The 19,893-nt window shown below is 47.6% G+C and overlaps 3 protein-coding genes and 1 long non-coding RNA gene across 7 annotated transcripts in view; 2 read left to right on the top strand and 2 right to left on the bottom strand.

The window, feature by feature from the left end:
• The window catches only part of GLB1 (galactosidase beta 1), a 90,998-nt gene extending 86,191 nt beyond the window's left edge, over positions 1 to 4,807 (bottom strand). For all 4 annotated transcript variants that reach the window (XM_061196465.1, XM_061196464.1, XM_061196466.1 and 1 more), the window contains exon 1: positions 4,647 to 4,807. In XM_061196465.1, the coding sequence (XP_061052448.1) occupies positions 4,647 to 4,718 (72 nt within the window). In that variant the 5' untranslated portion in view covers positions 4,719 to 4,807. The remainder of the gene's footprint in view (positions 1 to 4,646) is intronic.
• TMPPE (transmembrane protein with metallophosphoesterase domain) lies at positions 985 to 2,380 on the bottom strand. The gene has a single exon (XM_061195239.1). It carries the CDS (start codon positions 2,378 to 2,380, stop codon positions 1,037 to 1,039), a length of 1,344 nt encoding a protein of 447 aa, XP_061051222.1. The 3' UTR covers positions 985 to 1,036.
• LOC133095305 (uncharacterized) lies at positions 4,174 to 8,606 on the top strand. Its single transcript, XR_009701579.1, has 3 exons — positions 4,174 to 4,443; positions 7,299 to 7,471; positions 8,342 to 8,606. It is a non-coding gene; the product is annotated as an uncharacterized LOC133095305 (long non-coding RNA).
• Positions 8,607 to 15,429: 6,823 nt separating this feature from the next.
• CRTAP (cartilage associated protein) overlaps positions 15,430 to 19,893 on the top strand; it is a 33,703-nt gene continuing 29,239 nt past the window's right edge. Inside the window, exon 1 of the mRNA XM_061195240.1 lies at positions 15,430 to 15,970. Within this exon, the coding sequence (XP_061051223.1) occupies positions 15,500 to 15,970 (471 nt within the window). The 5' untranslated portion in view covers positions 15,430 to 15,499. The remainder of the gene's footprint in view (positions 15,971 to 19,893) is intronic.

The following is a 19,893-nucleotide window of genomic DNA, read 5'->3' on the forward strand; positions in this document are numbered from 1 at the left end:
ACTGAAATCGGCCTCAAGCAGACCACTTCAAAAGGGCATCAGGTTATAGGCCCTTGCTTGTTCTCGTTACAGTGTTACTTGTGTTTGAACACTGTCCTCGCCTGTCAGGGTACAGCTACTTACCATCAGGCAGTGGGAAGAACACTGGTCCTGGGAGGCAGAAAACCTGGCTTCCAGCCGGCATCTCCCATAACCCTTGTGCTGCTGTCAGTGCTCTACCTCCCTTTGCCTCGGTTCCCTCATCTCTCAGCTGGGGAAAGTCGCCTGTCCCTAATCACCTCATCCAGGTGTTGTATAAAAGAAGCCAAGTTTGGCAAACACCCTCTGAATTCCTAGGCAGCAGCACTATGACCTTCATTCACCTACCAGTGTTCCCATCCTTCCACCCCACCCCCAACCCCAAAGGCCCAGGAGCACAGCCAATCAGACAGCATCACTCAAGGCCCGGAACAGGATGAGCCCTATATTCCAGCCGATTTGGCTGATGCTCTCAGTAAAGGTGACTCTGATAGAACCAAGGGGGAAAAGAAAACCTTCTTCTCCAGCAGCCAGAGAGGCCTCCATCTCGCCAGTTCTCCCAGATTACCTAGCCACACTGCCCCTTCCCCAGAAAGCTCTGGATCAATGCTTTTGAACACTGCTTAAGTCCTAAAGAAGCTTTTAAAATACCAAGAGTCCCCTCCCTACTCCACTTTCCACAGGCATCCCCTTCAAGCAACCCCCTGATTCAGTTCATCCCCATGAGTTCTGCAGAGGAGGAGGGCTTACTCCACATTATCTGGAAAATAGATGCCTGTTCCTACACATGTGATTTTAGTGGCCTCACAAATGCACACAAAGAAGCAGATGGCCATCTATAGAGTTAACTCGCCTGGACTTGCCAGGCAGCCCCACCACTGATCACGGTGCAAGTCAGTCTTGTGACAAGCGTGTGCTGGCAGGAGAGACTGGAGGGGATAAAGCAGGCAGCCTGCTCTGCAGAGGGTCGGGGACGGAGGGCAAGGGCAATGAGGAGGCGCACGGGGCAGGGGTGGGTTCAGGGAACCCGCTGCAGGATGAGCTCTGTAATCTCCGCCCTGCTGCCCAGTCGCATGGGTATCCCATAGTAGGCCGTGCCTGGGCTCACATAAACAAATGTAGTCTGGGCCACTTGGTACAGACCAGCAAAGAAGGGGTTCAGGAGATAGGCTGCCACATTCAAGGGGAAGATCTGCCCAGCGTGAGTGTGCCCAGAAAGGATCAAGTTGATATCTGGCCGAGCCTGGAGAGCTCTCTTGGCAGCCAGGGGCTGATGAGCTAGCAAGATGGTGGTGTGGTCCGGGCTGCAGCCCCCCAGAGCCTTCTCGAGATCCATGCCGTGGCCAGAGTAGTGCAGGATGTCTGCTTCGATGTCGTCCACCCCAGCCAAGCAGATCCAGTCATCATCCTCACCCCCGCCAGGCTGGGCCTGGGTGGCAGAAATCTTCACGTTCTGATTGTGAAGGGGCTTGACGTTCAGGGATTCCAGCAGCGCAAACCAGTTGCTGACATCTGATGTGTAGTACTCGTGATTCCCCGTGACGAAGTAGGTGCCGAGGCGTGAACGAAGCTGGCCCAGAGGAGCGACGGCCGTCCGGAGGACAGAGGCTTCGGCATCGCACAGGTCACCCACAATCACTGTGACATCCGGTTCCAGCGTGTTCACCATCTTCACGAACATCTCCATCTTGGTCCTGCCCACTGTGGGGCCCAAGTGGATGTCCGAGAGCAGCGCCATCTTGAGGTTGTCCATGGAGGCGGGCAGCCAATGGATGGGCACCTCCACGGTTTTCACAGCCGGGGGCTGGGCAGCGTTCAGCAGCCCTACCACACTGAGCACGGCGGTCACCAGCACCGCCAGCGCTGGCCTGAGTGCCAGCTTCCTTGTCTTGTCAAGGCTGCCCACCACCCTGCCGGCGCGCAAGGCCAGGAGCTGGTAGGCCTGCTCCATGCCACTGAGGGTACAGAGGAAGCAGACCATGATGATGTATGCCCCGAGGCAGGAGTAGGCCGCCAGGGAAAAGAGATAGGGCTCCTCGGCCACTAGAAAGAGCATGGTGAAGAAACTGGAATGGGCCAGGGCCAGGAAGGCCACAACGGCCATCTTCCAAAGCTGGAAACAGGCCGACTCTGCAGCAGGGGAGTGGCTGAGGTTGCTGACGGTGCTTCGCCAGATGTAGAGGGAACCGAGGAGCATGAGCGAGTTGGCAAACAGGGCGAGCTGCAGGCGGAACAGCCACCGCCAGGCCCTGAGCTCGAGGCTCTCCGCCAGGTAGGAGCGGGAGACGACCATGGACACGAAGACAGTGCCGGCTGCCAGGGCGGCCTTTGCGCCCAGGGACAGCTGCCTGAAGATCGCCATCACCTCTGCTCCTAAGAGGGTCCCCTGCCAGTTCTGTGCAGGCGGGCTCTGGAAGGTGAGCTCCTTAGATAGGACAGTGGCCAAGGACAGGTTTCCAGGTCAGCTCCGCCTGCAACCAGGAACCGGCGTCAGCTTTGTGGGATATGAGAGCTTCCTTGTCCCCAGTCAAAACCTGAAGGCCACTTACACCTGCCCAACCCACCTTGAATCCAAGCCACTCAAATACCAGTCAGTTGCTACATTTTATTATTGAAATACAAACACGTTGGATTATAACAGGATGGGCAGTTTCATCTTCTTACAGTTTTCTGTATGTTTAAGGTATTTCCATAATGTGTATGAACTTTTATAATAAGAAAAACATTATTCTAAACCAGCGGTTCTCAAAGTGTGGTCCAGGGAGACCCTTTCAGGGGGTCCATTAAGTCAAAACTATTTTCAAAAACAGTACTAAGCCATAATCATTCTCTCATGAGTGTACAGTGAAGTTTTCCAGAGGCTACACGACATGTGATATAGCAAGACTGAATGCAGAAGTAGCTATGAGAATCCAACTATCATCTATTAAGACAGACATGAAAGAGATTTGCAAAAATGTACAATGTCACTCTTCGCCCTAAAATTTGGGAAGAAATATTATTTTTCAAGAAATATATAAAGTTTATTAACATATAATGATTTTATGATTTCTTAAGTAAGTTAATAAAAATGTTCGGTTTTAACTTCTAGGACAGTTAATGTTTGAGAACCGCTGTTGTAAATAAATGTAAAGAAGGAAATCATGGAAAGCTAGTCGGCTGGTATCTTTTTCAGCTCTAGGCCCAGGAGGGACACCTAGACACCTGACATAAGGATCCCTGGGGTGAAGACAGCCTCCTGGCAGTCACAGGGCAGCCCCTGTGAATGATGCTGCTCAAGGATAATGAGCAACCACGACATGGCAGGCTGCCTTGTCCCCCAGCTCCTCCTCCATAAATCCTTAACCCTCCCGTCTCACAACCCTCCTAGATATTGGTTAAGATCTGCCTTCTCCCTATCTTTCTCTGCCACTGAACCCTTGAACTATTCTCTTGTGGCTCTCATAGCTGGCTAGTTCCCACTCCAGGGCTCCCAGACAAAAAACTGGGGCAGGGGAAGCACAGACCCAGGTAGACAAAGGTTAGCAAATAGTCATTTGAGGTGACCTTTTCCCAAGAAGAACCCCAAATGAAAATATTTTCAGCAGTTGTTTTCCAAATAAGATTCTCAACCTCGGTTTAAGATAAAAATGTGTATATATATATATATATATATATATTTTTTTTTTTTCCCTGCCCTACGCACTTTACTGAAAGCCTTTTATCAAAGGTGTAATTTGCAAGTCAAAGTTCACCATTTTCCACTTATAAAACAAGTCCCAGACTCAGCCCACCCGAACTCTGGAGGAACCAAAGTTGGTTCCCTGAACGTGCACAGAGACAGGCGCCCGTTTCAATCCCCCGGTCCCCCCCCCCCTCAGATCCACCCCACCTTTCCAAGGCCGTGATGCTGACCTTCCCAGGAGCGATTCGGAGTTCCCTCGGCCCCTGCCTTAGCTCTGCCGGGTGGACTGAGGCTGTAGTTCTTCTCCCGCAATCGTGAACGCCCCGCACCGCCCAGCACCTCGCCCCGCCAGACCTCCCTCCAGCAACGCTGGCGGCTACCTGCAGCCTGCCTCTCGCCCACCGCCAAACCCTGAAGGTTTGTAAAATCCAAGCCTTAAAAGTAGGCGGCGGGAAGGGCCGAAAAGGGCACGAAATGTCCGAAAAGATAACACCTCGAAGGTAATTAAGCCAATGTTCCCATTGCGGGGGCCTCTCCTGACGCCATTTTTCTCCTTCCGGAGCGCTCCGCAGAGCGAAGGGAGGGCGCGCCAAGCCAGAGCCCAAGGCGCCCTCCAAGAACGCGCGCTACTTGGAATCCCCCTCCCGGAAACCCGCAAAGCTGGAAAGCACCTCATCTCAGCCCCTCATTGCACCAATAAGGAAGTAGGTCCCAGCGAAAAGAGGCGGCAGGGGCGGAACACACGAGCAACAGACCTACGGGTAAGGAAGCTCGCCCCGCCCGGCCGGCCCTCTGCCGGCTCAGCCCACTGCCTGAGCTCCCCCGGTTGCCTTGCGGGCCCGGGCGCGCCTTGGGGTCCCAGGACCTCCGCCCTTTGGGACCCCAGGTGGCCGCAGCACCAGCCCGGTCCCCCGCCAGCCTGTCCCCTATCCATCATTCCTGCGCGGGGGTCCTGTGGACTTACGTGCAAGCCACGCGCAGAGCCCAGCAGCAGCGGCACCAGCAGCAGGGAGAGGATGCGAACGACCCCTGGCATATCCACCCTCCGGCCTCCTGGCTCCACAGTCAGCGCCCCGGCAGCAGCCGGGTGTCACTTGACTGAGGACCCGCGGCCTGGCACCGCCCCTCGCCGGCTCCGCCCCGCGCCCCCCGCCCCGCCCAGCCCTGAGCCCAGGGAGGCGGGAGCCTGGAGCCAAGCGCGGCCGCGTGACAGCAGGATGGTGTTATCTGGCCCTGGCAGGCCTCCGCCGGAGGGAGGGGCCTTTTGCAAAGACCCTCAGGAGGCCTGGCTGTCAGCAGCTTGATAACGCGCCTCGGGGTTGGACTTTAACAGGGGTCTCCTTGCTCCCTGGTTCCCTTGATAGGACAGAAGAGGGAAGTTGAGGCCAGATAAACCTAAGTGGGCTAGATGGACTCCCAGCCCTGCCTACGGGGCTGTCCGGAAGACTAAACCAGGGGCCTGCAAAGTGTGGTTCCCTAGACCAATCCTGTCTCTGGTACGTGTTAGAAATGGAAATAGCAGGTCCTCGCCCAAGAAATTCTAGGGGTGGGATCCAGAAATCTGTATTTTTACAAACCCTCCAGGTAGTTCCGATGCACGCTAAAGTTTGAGAACCACTGTTCCAGGTTATTGATACATTTAGAGGTGTGTTTCAACTGTGGCGAAATATTTCCGAATGCCAACCCTCAAAGCACCAGGGGCTGCGGAATTTTTATTTCATCGTTGGGTTTTGAGAGATAAGAGTAGCAACACCTCCCATCTTTCAGTTTTGCCCTTGAGCCTCTCAACATCCCTGCGATGCCGCAGATCTGTCAACTGGGCATAAAATACAAGTTTTATCCAAGTTTTCCACTCGTGAAAACGAAGTCTCTACTGTGTGAGTTAACGTGTCCAGGACCGCTGGTTAACCACTAGATATGAGTCTGAAGTTAAGTCTTTCCTACCTAGTTCCCCGAACTCTCTGAAAATCCCCCCTTTCTCAGAGGAAGGAGCCTTTAGGGAAATCGATTTCAAATATATGTATTTTTCCAGCTTTATTGAGTTATAATCAACATTCCACAAAATTCACTCGTTTTAAATATTTTCGACTTTTATATTGTTAACTTAGTTTTGAAAAATAAAAATGTAGAGTTAGGGGATTCCCTGGTGGTCCAGTGGTTAGGACTCAGCGCTTTCACTGCGGTGGCCTGGGTTGGATCCCTGGTGGGGGAACTAAGGTCCCACAAGTCTCAGGGTGCAGCCAAAAACAAAACAAAACAAAACAAAAAAAACAAATGTACGGTTAAATTATGCGGTCTATTGACAGACTCCTAGACTAAACTTTAATTAGGCTCCTCTGACTAGAGACTCTTTTAGACTCTTCTAGACCTGGACCTTGGCCTTCTGTGCCTGTCCTCTCCTTGCCTGCCCTGCATTGTCCAGTCTTAGCAAAGAATCCTGCTAAGTCAGTTTAGGAACAATCCCCCAATTCTTGTTATCTGATCAAGGTCCTCATTCCCACCCCACCTCTCTTTGACATCTAAGTCCTTGACCTCCCCTTAGCAAGAATCCCTTGAGATCTCCTCTTATAATTTTTCACCAACAAGCCCTTCTCTCTGCTGACTGTAAATCCCCAGCTATCTTTGCTGTACTTAGAATTGAGACCCATCCCTCCCCACCTATGGCAGTAGAGTTGACCCTTATTACAAAAAGTCTTGAAGGAAGTCTTCCTTACCATTTTAGCAAGTGTCAGAATAATTTTTTTCTTTAGCACTATTTTTTACAACTTGTGCATCTTTTTAAAACTTAGTCTGGATTTTAACACTGTGAGCGATGATTATAAAAGTCAAGAATAGTGGTTACTTGTGGGGGTGAGGGCCTGAGATTGGGAGGGGCCCCATGGAAGGGCAACAAAGTTTTGTTTCTTGAACTAGAGGGTGGTTACAAGGGTATTCGCCATTTAGTCCTTTATTTGTTTTCTGTTGCTTTCTGGTTTTTTCTGGCCTTGCTGTGCAGCATGTGGGATCTTAGTTCCCCGACCAGGGATCAAACCCGAGCCCCCTTTCACTGGGAGCACGGAGTCTTAACCACTGGACAGCCAGGGAAGTCCCTCATTGCCTGACTTTAGAGCCCGAATTATTTTTTATTTTTATTTTTTAATTGAAGTATAGTTGATTTATAATGTTGTGTTAGTTTCCGGTGTACAGCAAAATATATTCTTTTTCATATCCTTTTCCACTATAGTTTATTAGAGCCCGAATTACTTTTACAAGGCCATGCTTCTGTGCCTACTTTATTTATAGTTCCTGTCCAAGTGTGCATATAGAGTGTGTGCTGGTGTGTAAACCTCCTGCTCCAGGTTGTGCGGAATATGAAATGACCTTGAGAAGGCTATCACCCCATAGGGAATCACTTCCAGTAGAAAGATGTCCACACACACAACTATATATGCGGCATGCTCTGATATAGACCAGTGCTACTCTAAGTGTGGTCCGAGGACCAGTGACATAAGGTAGGTACAGAAATTCAGAGTAGGTATTTGGAAACTTATAGCAATTTGAGAAAGTTTGTCTGTTGCATCTAATAATGAAAAAATTAGATGTGAATTTTATGTCTATTTTTATTTCTTTTTTCTAGTAATTTATTGTTATAAATTTGTACAACCGGATCAGTCCTTGAAAGATGGGAAAGAGCACTGATAATCGCAGAAACAAAAGTGATCCTTCACCAAAGGTGGCTTGAGAAGCACAGAGGCCTCATCAGTAGCCTAAGAACAATGAAGGGAAGAGACATATGTGGCCCAATAACAGGTAAAAACTTTGTTTTTCTATCCTAACAGGGCTTTGCACAAGTTAGGATAAATTGGGAGATTGGGATTGACATATGCACACTACTATATATAAAATAGATAACTAATAAGGACCTACTGTATAGCACAGGGAACTCTACTCAGTACTCTGTTATGACCTATATGGGAATAGAATCTAAAAAAAGAGTGGTTATATGTGTATGTATAACCGATTCACTTTGCTGTACAGCAGAAACTAACAGAACATTGTACATCAACTATACTCCAACAAAAATTAAAAATAAATAAATAAATAAAGTTTTAGAACAAGAATCAATCTCCCTTTGAATGACCTGTTTTCCATTGTGGTCCTAACAGAGCTTTCCTCAAGTTCCAGTGTCAGTTCTTTTCTTTCCTTTCTTTTTTTTAATTTTTCTGGCCTGCACCGCTTGGCATGTGGGATCTTAGTTCCCTGACCACGGAACGAACCCGAGCCTTCTGCACTGGAAGCTCAGAGTCTTAACCACTGGACCACCAGGGAAGTCCCCCAGTGTCAGTTATGATCTGTATTTCAGTGTAAAAATTTAGCTAACTTTACATTTCTAATATTTTTAAAGTTCTATTAAAATGATTGTAATTTGCAATAGGTTTTAGGAATACTAAATGATAGATGTTAAAAGCAAGGAAAAAACAAGGCCTCCACTAAAAAGAAATGACAACTAAATGCAGTGCATGATCCCAGATTGGATTGTGAACCAGGAAAAAAAATTGCTACAAGAGACATTATTGGGACAATTAACAAAAGTTGAATATAGACTATGGATTAGAAAATAATATTGTATCAAGATTAAATTTTCTAATTTTGATAACAATACAGTGGTTATGTTCTTAGGAAATACACTCTGGGACTTCCCTGGTGGTGCAATAGTTAAGAATCCGCCTGCCAATGCAGGGGACACGAGTTCGATCCCTGGTCCGGGAAGATCCCACGTGTCGCGGAGCAACTAAGCCCGTGCGCCACAACTACTGAAGCCTGCACGCCTGGAACCTGTGCTCCGCAACAAGAGAAGCCACCGCAATGAGAAGCCCGTGCACCACAACGAAGAGTAGCCCCTGCTCACTGCAACCAGGGAAAGCCCTCGTGCAGCAACGAAGACCCAACACAGCCAAAAATAAAAATAAATAAATAAAATTTTTAAAAAAATTGTTAAAAAAAATCACACACACACAAAAAAAGGTAATACACTCTGAAACATTTAGGGGTAAAGGGGCATAATGTCTGCAACTTCCTCTCAAATGATCATATGTATATGTTTATATATAAAATTATACATAATACATAATATACATATTATTAGATGTACATGATTATGGAGCAAATAAGGGCAATAAGGCAAAATGTTAACAATTGATGAATTAGGTAAAGGGCATATAGCAATTCTTATATGAAAATAAAAAGTTATTTAAAAAATAAATAATAAAGCCTCCTGCTAACAGATGCGGACAATTCTGATGTGCAGCAATTCCTCATGCTTCTCACGAGTCTTTGAGTTTTCTGATACAGTAAGTCCCAAGACCTGTATCCTGGGGTTAAATTGTGCAACCAACTGATGGGTATGGTTATGAAACAATAAAAAGATAAAATTGTGAAATCATTGGACAACAGTTTCCCCACAATACCAATAAAAGTTAACAGCTGTGTCCCAGGACTGGCGCATCCCTCTTGACAGTCATGAGCATTAGGATGCCCTTGTCACCATGTCCTCGAACTCCCTTTCAGGAGTCTGAGATCTAAAAACAAATGCCCCAAGTGAGGCCGGCCTTAGTGGAGGGGGGGGAAATGACTTTGTTTTAAACACTCTCTCTCCTATCTTCTTTCGCCTTCACTATCTGGCAAAAGCATCTGCTTCCCTATGGTCTCCCAGCTGCTTCTTTGCAGTGTTGTTTTTTCCCCTTCGTGTTTGATCTAGGCCTGTTGTTTCTTCTTCGTCTGGGCCCCCGGATTTAGCCCTCTCTGTCTTTATATCCTCTCTTTATATCCACATCTGCAGCCGTGGTTCATGTCTCTGAATGATCACAGTAGTTTTCTAGCTCAATCAAAGGTTACAACTAGATATGGCCAAAGGGCTATTTGTTTTGACAGTCACCATGTTGGCCCATCGGTGTCTTAAATTTTATATAATCAATGGAATTGTCAATATTTAATCAGGGGAATTTACATAATCTGGATTTCCAGTTTCTCTTCAAAGGTCAGAAGGTCTGGCCATACCAGGGTAACAGTAGATCAGAGATATGCATTGGGACATTCTTTAGGCAGGTAGGTTCTTCCAGTTGGCAACGATCTCCATCTGGTCCACTGTTCTTTTGACATGGCCTGCAGGCCCCATGAGAGATTTAAGTTTGCAACTTCTGGGTCAGAGAGTTACCATGGTAATTTGATCACAGCCTCTCTAACTGCTATATCAAACATTATCTGTGTGATGCCTCAGATTCCCTAGTCACCTGTCTCCAGAGCTCTAGACTTCCTGTTGCCCCCAGCTGCCCTGGCAGCACATCTGCCCCAAACCAACCATCTGGAGTTTCTGGCTCCTCTACACACCTCTGCACTCACTGGAACAAAGCACCATGCTTCCTACGTGGCTGCCAGAGGCTGGGTGGTGCAACCCAGAGGGGCAGGCAAGTTCACTCCCCCGTAGAGAACCATAGTGCAACAGAGATCAGAGGAGGAAAAGAGCCAGTAAATAAATGACCTCTCCCTTCTTCCCTCGGATCAACTATTTCAAGGAGTGGTTTCTCTGTATAGCCTGTTCAGAGACATTCCACGTAGTCTAGTGGGTCCACATGCCAAGGCTGTTCTGAAGCCGTAGCCAGTGTGGTAACACATTACTTTGTGTTGCATCTCATCCTTCCTTTCCCTCTTTGCCTCTCCTCTCTCTCCCACTGTCATGGGTTTACCTCCCAAATAAAGAATGAGCACTTAATTCTTGCCTCAGCCTGCGTTTTCTAGCCCAGGATAAGATAATTATTTGTTGAACATGAAGAAATTGCTCTGCAGCCTACCGTTGCCTGTATGTATTTCTTGAACTTTCTCTAACCGTGGGTTTTGGGGATGTCCTCTTAGATTTTGCTTTTAGGACCATAGGTCACAACTCATTCCCAATTCAAGTCCCAGATTTAATACCTCTTTTGTAATGAAGTAATCAGTGCTTGCACTAGCTGAAGGAGTTCTTTCCTTCTAACAATTTCCACACCGCTCTACCTACATCTAACTTATGACATTTATCTTTCTCTGTGTTATGGCCATTTATGGTCTGTGCCTTAACTCAGGCCCTCATCTTTCTTTATTTTAATTAATTAATTAATTAATTTTATTTATTTAATTTTTTTGTGGGGGGCACGCCATACAGCTTGTGGGATCTTAGTCCCCTGACCAGGGATTGAACCCAGGCCCCCAGCAGTGGAAGCGTGGTGTCATAACCACTGGACCCACACAGCACTCTTTCCAGCTCTGGTGGTGGGCAATTGAAGGTTTACTTATGTCTTCTCCAGACTTTGAGTTCCCTTAGGAAAGAGGTGATATTTATTTAATACAGTGCCTATAGGTTCACTATAGGTTAATGGAACAGTTCACTATAGGTTAATGGAACAAATGAAAAAAATATAGATGTCTTATCTCTACTCGACTGGAAGTTCCTTTCAGTCGAGGATATATGTCTGGTTCATGTTTGCATTCCAGTGCCAAGGGCAGGACCTGGTATAAGGTAGATGCTGAACAGTGTATTGAAAGAATGAATAAATTCATGATGTGAAAGCGAATTTGTCATTAAAGTCATTTGGGGGACGCTGGCTCCTTTTAGGGAGGAGACACTCTTGGACACAGCTCTAGTGAAGCTGAACAGACCCTGGAAGCAGGGGTCAGCCACTGTAGACATTGTCTGGTTTCACTTCCATTTATAAATTGTGTTGAATTATCATGGGAAGCAACAGTTCCCTCCACCTCCACCTGCGCACCCACGACTGTCTCCTCAAAGGCAATTCCAGTTAACCTTTGCTGCCCCACAGTCTCTCTCCAACTCTTTTTTCTTAGTGGCGGGGAGCTGTGCCGTGTGGCTTGTGGGGTCTTGGTTCCCAGGCCAGGGATGGAACCCGGGCCCCCTGAAGTGGAAGCACGGAGTCCTAACCACTGGACCGCCAGGGAAGTCCCTCCCTCACTCTTTATACTCTGGCCACAGTAGCCTTCTCTCCGTCTCTTGTACCCTTCTTGTCTCCTCCTCCAGAGCCATCTTCTGTGGGACACCGGCTTGTGATATGTGGAGGTAGCCTGGGCTCCAGGGAGCTCCCAGAGATTTCCCAAACCCCACTCTCAAAGCAGAATGCCCTGGAAGTGGCATAGAGCTGATGGACCTGGAGGGGCTGGGCCAAGATAATGAGGTTGACTCCTTAGTGGTGACCAACACCAGATGATATTTCAGCAGAGGACACAGTGCACATATGACAGTTTCTCTCCATTAACCCCACCAGGTTGACTTAAACTGACTTCAAGGACAAGAGAGGAAGCCAGATGAGAAGAAAAAAAGAGGGTACACTTCTTGTTAGTGGGATTGAACTCTTTTCTGTTTATTGGCCCCTTTGTGTGTCTGTTTTGGAATTGGGGTATTGACTTTTTCATGTTCTCCGTACATTAAGGATATCAAGCCCCAAGCAAGATGGTCACAGATTGGGCAGGAGTTTCCAGGGGACCAGGTAAACTCTCATCCCAGCTCAGCTCTCTCCACAGGCTTCCCCCCACTCCCACCTCCCCCCACCACCTCCACGACCCCATTCAGGTCTCTGCTCAGACATCACCTCCTCATGCAATCTCCCGCCCTCCCCCATCCCATCCACTTGTTTCATTCTCTTTACATCACCATTGCAATTTTTTCCCCTAAAAATTGTTTTTAAAATAACAAAGAACTGTAAAATAATATCTTTAAAATATATGTATGGCATAAAAAAATGATGCAGTGAATGTTCCCATACTCACTCGCATCCCCTCTCCCTCCTGTGACCCTCTGCCAATTCCACGTCCTTCCTTCCACCTTATAGGAAACCACTCTCCAAAGTTTTTATTTATGGCTCCTTTTTCATTACAGTTTTACCCTGCGTGTTTGTATGAAATAAGACTGTATCACTTGCATTCCTAAATAATATTTTGTGTACTTTAGCATATATTTAAACTTTTAGACAAGTGGAATCATTCTTTTTTTCTTTTTAAGGTTGAACTGTGTTGTTATGTGTAGCTGTAATTCTTTCATTATCCTTGCTGTAAAATATTCTCCTCTGCACACATCCTCTCTCTCTAAAAAAAAAAAAAATCCACTCTTCTGTTTTTAGACAGGTTATTTCTGCTTTCTGCTATTAGGAACTGTGCTGCTGTATCATACCCAAAACACTTATTAATTACAAAAGAAAAAAAATGAAGTGGAGAAAATGGATACGACCTTAACAAGGTAATCAAAATTAATGTCACCGATAAGGTGATAAGGTAAGACAGTGTGTTCCTTCTGTGACAGCCGAGAAGGATGGTATTCTAGTCCAAAGAGCTTAATCTGAATCTAATCGTGAGGAAACATCAGAGAAACCCCAGTGAAGGGCTTTTTATAAAATAACTGGACTGTGTTCTTTTTTAAAATAGACTTTAATTTTTAAAGCAGTTTTAGGTTTGCAGCAAGACTGAGTGAAAGGTACAGAGATTTTCCACATACCTCCCACCACTACATACACACAGCCTACCCCGCTATCAGAATCCCATACCAGAGTGGTATATTGAGTACAACCAATGAGGCTACTTTGACACATCATAATCACCCAAAATCCATGGCTTACATTAGGGTTCACTCTTGGTATTTCACAGTCTGTGGGTTTTGACAAATGTATAATGACATTTATCCACCATTATAGTATCACACGGAATAGTCTCACTGCCCTAAAAATCCTCTGTGCTGTGCCTGTTTATCCCTCTCTCCCCCCAACACCTGGCAGCCACTGATCCTTTTACTGTCTTCAAGATTTTGTCTTTTCCAGAATGCCATATAGTTGGAATCATACAGTATATAGCCTTTTTATATTGGCTTCTTTTAGTTAGTAAAATGTATTTGTTTCCTCTATGTCTTTTTTGCGGCTTGATAGCTCATTTATTTTTAGTGCTGAGTAATATTCCATTGTCTGGATGTACCACAGTTTATTTATTCATTCATCTATTGAAGGACATCTTGTTCCCTTCCAAGTTTTGGCAATTATGTAAAAAGCTGCTATAAATATTTGTGTGCAGGTTTCTGTGTGGACATAAGTTTTCAATTTATTTCAGTAAATACCAACGAATGTAATTGCTGGATGGTATGGCGAGTATGTTTAGTTTGGTAAGAAACTGCCAAACTGTCTTCCAAAGTGGCTGTATCATTTTGTATTCCCACTAGCAATGAATGAAGAGTTCCTGTTGTTCTACATCCTTGTCAGCATTTGGCGTTGTCAGTATTTTGAATTTTGGCCATTCTAATAGGTGTGTAGTGGATCTCATTGTTGTTTTGGCCTGTATTCTTATACAGTGTCAATGGTATGACAAGAAAAGCTGAAGGTTCAGATTCCAGAACACTAGGTAAAAGAGACAGCTAGATTCAACACCGGATATTGGACCGCATCCTGCCCAGGGGTATAAAGTGCTGTAAAAGACATTATTAGGACAGTTGACAAAACAGGAATAGGGAATATAGATTAGTCTTCCATCAATGCTAAGTTTCCTGAATTTGATCATTGTCTGTAGTTTAGTTCTTAGGACATACATATCAATGCTAAAAGATTAAGGGGTAAGTGACCTCATGTATGCAATGTACTCTCAAATGATTCAGAAAAAAACATAGAGATAAATATAGAGAAAAGAAATGTGGCATAACTTAGCAATTTGTGAATGTGGATGAGGGCTATACAGGAATTGTTTCTACTATCCTTTTAATTTTTCTGTAAATTATTTATTTATTATTAAAAATATTAATTTATTTGGCTGCACCGGCTCTTAGTTGCGGCCCACAGGATCTTCGTTGCAGCGTGCAGGATCATAAGTTGCAGCATGCGAACTCTCAGTCGCGGCATATGGGATCTAGTTCCCCGACCAGGGATGGAACCCAGGCTCCCTGCATTGGGCGCGCGGAGTCTTAGCCACTGGACCACAGGGAAGCCCCTCTATCCGCATCTTTTGATGTACACATACAAGTTTCTCGAGCGTATTCTTTTATTTATTGGTTTTCTTTTTTTAATTTTAAAAAAATTTTGGCTGCACCGCGCTGCTCCTGGGATCTTAGTTCCCCCACCAGGGATTGAACCCGCGCCCTCAGTAGTGAAAGCGCCGAGTGCTAACCACTGGACCGCCAGGGAATTCGCTCTCCAGCGTATTCTGAGGAGTGGAATGGCAGTCATAAGGTGTGTGCATCTCCAACCTGATTAGCTTAATAGTTTACAAAGCGCCACTGACATCCTTATTAATTTTATTTATGCATTGTCTTTCTCATTGAAATGTAAGGTCGTCGCAGTGCCATCAAAGTGTAGGCCGTGGACCCGCAGGATCAGTCTCACCAGGGTGCTGGTTAGAATCGCAGATCCTCAGACCCCCATCCCAACCAGACTTGCTGAATGAGAAACTCGGGTCACGGTCCAGGAATCTGCGTTTTCACAAGTCCTCTAAGAGATTCTAAAGTGTAAGCAGCGCTGATCTATGATCCATTAGGGCCGCGTCTGGCTTGCAGACCGCCCTCTTTATAAAGGAGCGAACAGTGGAGCCTGGGATGACGGGTTAGATCGTGCAGGAACTAGAGGGCAGCGCCTCTCCCCAGGACACCCGCTCCGCGCGGGCAGCTTCGCCCGGACCCCCGGATTGGGTGGGGAGGGGCAGCCGGACGGGGCGGGCCGGAGGCTGGCGTCCCCGCCTCCCCAGCATTCGGCTCGCCGCGTCGCTCAGTCCTCCCGCTTCCTTTCCTTCTCGCACCCCTCCTTCCTTCCTTCCTTCCTTCCGCCGGGAGCGATGGAGCCGGGGCGCCGGGCGGCCGCGGCGCTGGTGGCGCTGCTATGCGCTGGCTGCGCGCTGCGCTCAGGGCGCGCCCAGTACGAGCGCTACAGTTTCCGCAGCTTCCCTCGGGACGAGCTGATGCCGCTCGAGTCGGCCTACCGGCACGCGCTGGACCAATACAGCGGCGAGCACTGGGCGGAGAGCGTGGGCTATCTGGAGATCAGCCTGCGGCTGCACCGCCTGCTACGCGACAGCGAGGCCTTCTGCCACCGCAACTGCAGCGCGGCGCCGCAGCCCGAGCCCGCCGCCGGCCTCGCGCGCTACCCGGAGCTGCGCCTCTTCGGGGGCCTGCTGCGCCGCGCGCACTGCCTCAAGCGCTGCAAGCAGGGCCTGCCGGCCTTCCGCCAGTCGCAGCCCAGCCGCGAAGTGCTGGCCGACTTCCAGCGCCGAGAGCCGTATAAGTTCCTGCAGTTCGCCTACTTCAAGGCAAGTCCGCCTCGCCCCGCCCCGCCCCCAAGCCTAGGCCCCGCCCCTAGGCCCAGGCTCTGTCCCTCGGTCCTGGGCCGCGTCCCACCGCTCTTTCTTGAGTTAGTTCTTTCCCACCCCGCGCTGCCAAAGGACGCCTTCAAATCCTGTTCCCCCTATTCTTCATCTTCAATAGAGATGAAAATACTTTTCTTGAAGGGTTGTTCTGAGGCGGAGAACGTACATAGAACGCCTAGCACAGTGTTATTTGAAGACAGACTCTTTTTTTGGTATATACCATTAAAATCCCATTTCTCAAGTGAGTGGTGCCTTTCAGTAATAGGGCTGAAGAGGACCTGAGGAGCCGGCCAGTTCCTTTTAAAGAGGAAATTAAGGCCAGGAAAGGGCAGGGCTCCTTGGAAGGACACTTCCCTGCCTGGAGGAGAAGAAGCTGAGCGCTGTGATTCATCAGGGCTGGCGATCTGGGCTGGCTGTCTTTCATCTAGAATGTAACACAGTTGTCTTCCTTCTTTTTGTGGCTGCTTACATTCTGCCTGTGATTGCTGGCTAAAGATAGCCACAAATTGCAGTCTCTATCCTTTAAGTCCTTACTCTGGTGACCCACAAGTTTTAAGAGGGGCTGAATTCCCTGTTACTGGATAAACAGGTTTTAGCTTGGTGGGTCTTCACCGGGTTTTGCCAATAGAGACCTCTCAAAGTCCAGTTTCTACTTTCTCTAACCGAAAACGATTTTTTAAACTTTGCTTTCAGTCTTTGGGTTGCAAGATCTGGTTTTCATATTTCCCTGAAACGGAGCTGCGAGTCTGTTGCATTCATATGAGCCATAAAATAGCAGAAACCCTAAATAGGAGAAAAGCTGGGTTATTTCTATGCCTGGTTACAGTTTTATATAAGTATCAGATTTGTGAATGTTTGTCCTGGCAATAAAAAAACAATTTTAAAATAGAACGGGGATAAGATTAATACATTTCCAGAATGTATGAAATGCAGAAGTGATGGCTGACTCATACAAGCGGTATTTTTTACGCTAAAAAGGACTCGTTTAATCCTCTCTCTTTTTTGTAGAGCTTTTGGCAAATACAGTCTGAGCCAAATTTGAGTCACATAATCAAGGGGAAAACGTTTTATTTTTAAACCTGGAGAATAGTGGAAGCTCTGATTTCTTTAATATACAGATGACTTTGAAACAAGTGCTGTAGGGAGGAGGGGACTGCAGTGCTAAAATGTGACCAGAAGGCAGGGGTTTCCTCCATCCTGGCATCCTCAAAGGTTAGCAGGTTCATAGCTTCTCTCAAAACCCTTTGTAGGTCTTGTAACAATCACTTACTTAAAAGTCAGTATAGGGAATTCCCTGGCGGTCCAGTGGTTAAGGCTCCGCACTTCCACTGCAGGGGGCATGGGTTCGATCCCAGGTCAGGGAACTAGGATGCTGCAAGCTGCGGGGTGCAGCCAAAAAAAAAAAAAAAAAAAAACAGTCAGTATAATACCATCCGTCTTAGTATTTTGAGATCACTTACAGGGCAGGGAGAAGTTTAGAATTTTATAAATAAACCAGAACCTTCCCTTAATTGCTTCAACTGAAAATCACTGAAAAAGTGATTTGGGGTGATGATATTGTATGGCTGATTTTTTTTTTTTTCCGTAATGGTGTTTATATTTTCAAACTCTGTTTCTGGGTAGAGAGGAAATAATTGGTGACAGGCACATTCATTCTACCTGGCACCTGACGGCGGGCGACAGGTACTGGAGATGGATGGTGCTTCCTGCTCTAGCAGGATCTGAAACCACGGTAGGTTTCATGCCCCCAGCCTGACTTAGGTTCATGTCATGAACTGTGGGTTCTCTCTGTGGCCGCCATCTTCATGAAATGCTCATCTTCTCCACAGGCCGAGGAACAGGTGGGCCCCAGCGCTTTATCAAATCCTTGATGACTGTTGAACTCTGAGCTGACAGAGCTGGCTGCCTCGCAGGCATGCTTACCCCCTCTTTGCCTGGACCTGGACTCTGTCCTCCCCTGGTTGAGGGGTGGCTGGTTTGGCAGGTGACTGGGAGCCTCTCGTGCAGGTGGCTGTCTCTCAGGAGCCCATGGCAGGGTAGGTTCCCCCACCCCCTCCTTCTCTAAAACCTGCCTGGGGTCTGTCAGAGGTTTAGCTGTCAAGATGTGGCTCCATGCTCCAGCTGACAGAGCTGGAGTTAAAAATGAATAAAATCATCCTTCAGGAAGGGATTCCATTTTGTAAAACTCAGGTCCTGAGTGAAAGGCCTTAAAAATCTCACTCTGTTCCACTCTTTCTAACTGCTCTTCTGAGAATCAGAGAATCTAATTTCATTGGCACATGCTTTAAAAAGGGCTGCATTCATACTCTTCCCTTCCTTCTGGCTGCCAGACTGGCCTTTTTCCAGCCAGGAGTATAAAGCTGTCTGTAGAACTCTTTCAAAGGCAGTTCTGGGAATTCCCTGGTGGTCCAGTGGTTAGGGCTCTGTGCTTCCCCATCCCCATTCTGGCCCCCCCCCAACCTGCCCAGAGTTCCATCCCTGGTCCATGAGCTAAGATCCCACAAGCAGCCGGCAGCAAAGCCAAAAAAAAAAAAAAAAAGGCAGTCGCACTCCAGGTCCTGGCATTCCCCAAATATCAGCACTGACTTCTGGGAGTCTGTCCTTATCACCACCCATCACTCCTCCAGGGCAGCCACTGCCATTGTCTCCAAATGACTGGGCTCCCATTCTGGGGCAATTTCGCACAGGTATGTGCTATCCTTTGATTCTCGGAAATCCAGAGTGTGCCAAGTATTCCTTTATTTTTCTCTCTCCAAACTGAATTCCCTAATTCTTGCCCCCGAGTGTCCCTCTGGATTGGCTGAAGGAGTCTGTGTGCACGAGATCCGGGGGCCTTCCCTCCCCACCACCAGGTTGTGCTGTGATACCAGGGGACCGAGGAGCCAGGACATCGCGGGGGGCCCTCTGTTTGCTGCTCGCGTGTCACACAGGGAGGTGTCCCTATCCTCGGCTGCCCGCCTCTTGAGCCTCCCGCCCCCAGGGCATCCCATTCCTCTCTAAGGACTTCTGCTCTCCTGGGCTCCGCCTGCAGGTGCCAAACCTGAAGGTCAAGGGCCACAGACCTTGCTGCCCCTGCAGACCCCAAGGGGGACTTTCTTCTGGCCTAGAGGATTCCTCTTCCTCCCTCTTCTTCTTCCAGGCCAGTCAGCTTCTTCCTGCAGCTCCCTCTCCCGATTTCCTCCTCTTCCCATACTTGCCAAGTTCTCTCAAGAGTACAGGGGCTTTTGTCATGTTTCTGTGTCCTGACCAGACAGCTACCTCCCATGAGGCAGTGAAACTCAGAATCAGCTGACCACCACCTAATGGGGAGAAAAGAGAGAGGGGAAAATAGAGGGAAACATGAACTAATTTCATGAAAATATTATGCAGTGGTGATGTTACATCCAAATCACTGGTACTTACCAAGTCCTGCTTTGTCCCAGGAACTGTGCCAGGCACCAGGAGTGCAGACATGAATGACACTGCTGGGTCATTCAAGACTCAGAGTCTGGAGGGGGAGACAACACATTAGCTGAGACCACAAAGAGGTGTGAAAAGCAGGGAGACAGAACACAGGATAACACAAAAGATGCTATCATCAAAAAATTCACAAACAATAAATGCTGGAGAGGGTGTGGAGAGAAGGGAGCCCTCCTATACTGTTAGTGGGAATGTAAATTGGTACAGCCACTGTGGAGAACAGTACAGAGGTTCCTTAAAAAACCAAAAATAGAGCTACCATATGACCCAACAAACCCACTCCTGGGCATGTATCTGGAGAAAAACACGGTCCGAAAGGATGCGTGCACCTCAATGTTCATTGCAGCATTGTTTACAATAGCTGTGACATGGAAGCAACCTAAATGTTCATCGACAGATGAATGGAT

The sequence above is a fragment of the Eubalaena glacialis genome, chromosome 7 (assembly GCF_028564815.1).
Source record: "Eubalaena glacialis isolate mEubGla1 chromosome 7, mEubGla1.1.hap2.+ XY, whole genome shotgun sequence".
Lineage (NCBI taxonomy): Eukaryota > Metazoa > Chordata > Mammalia > Artiodactyla > Balaenidae > Eubalaena > Eubalaena glacialis.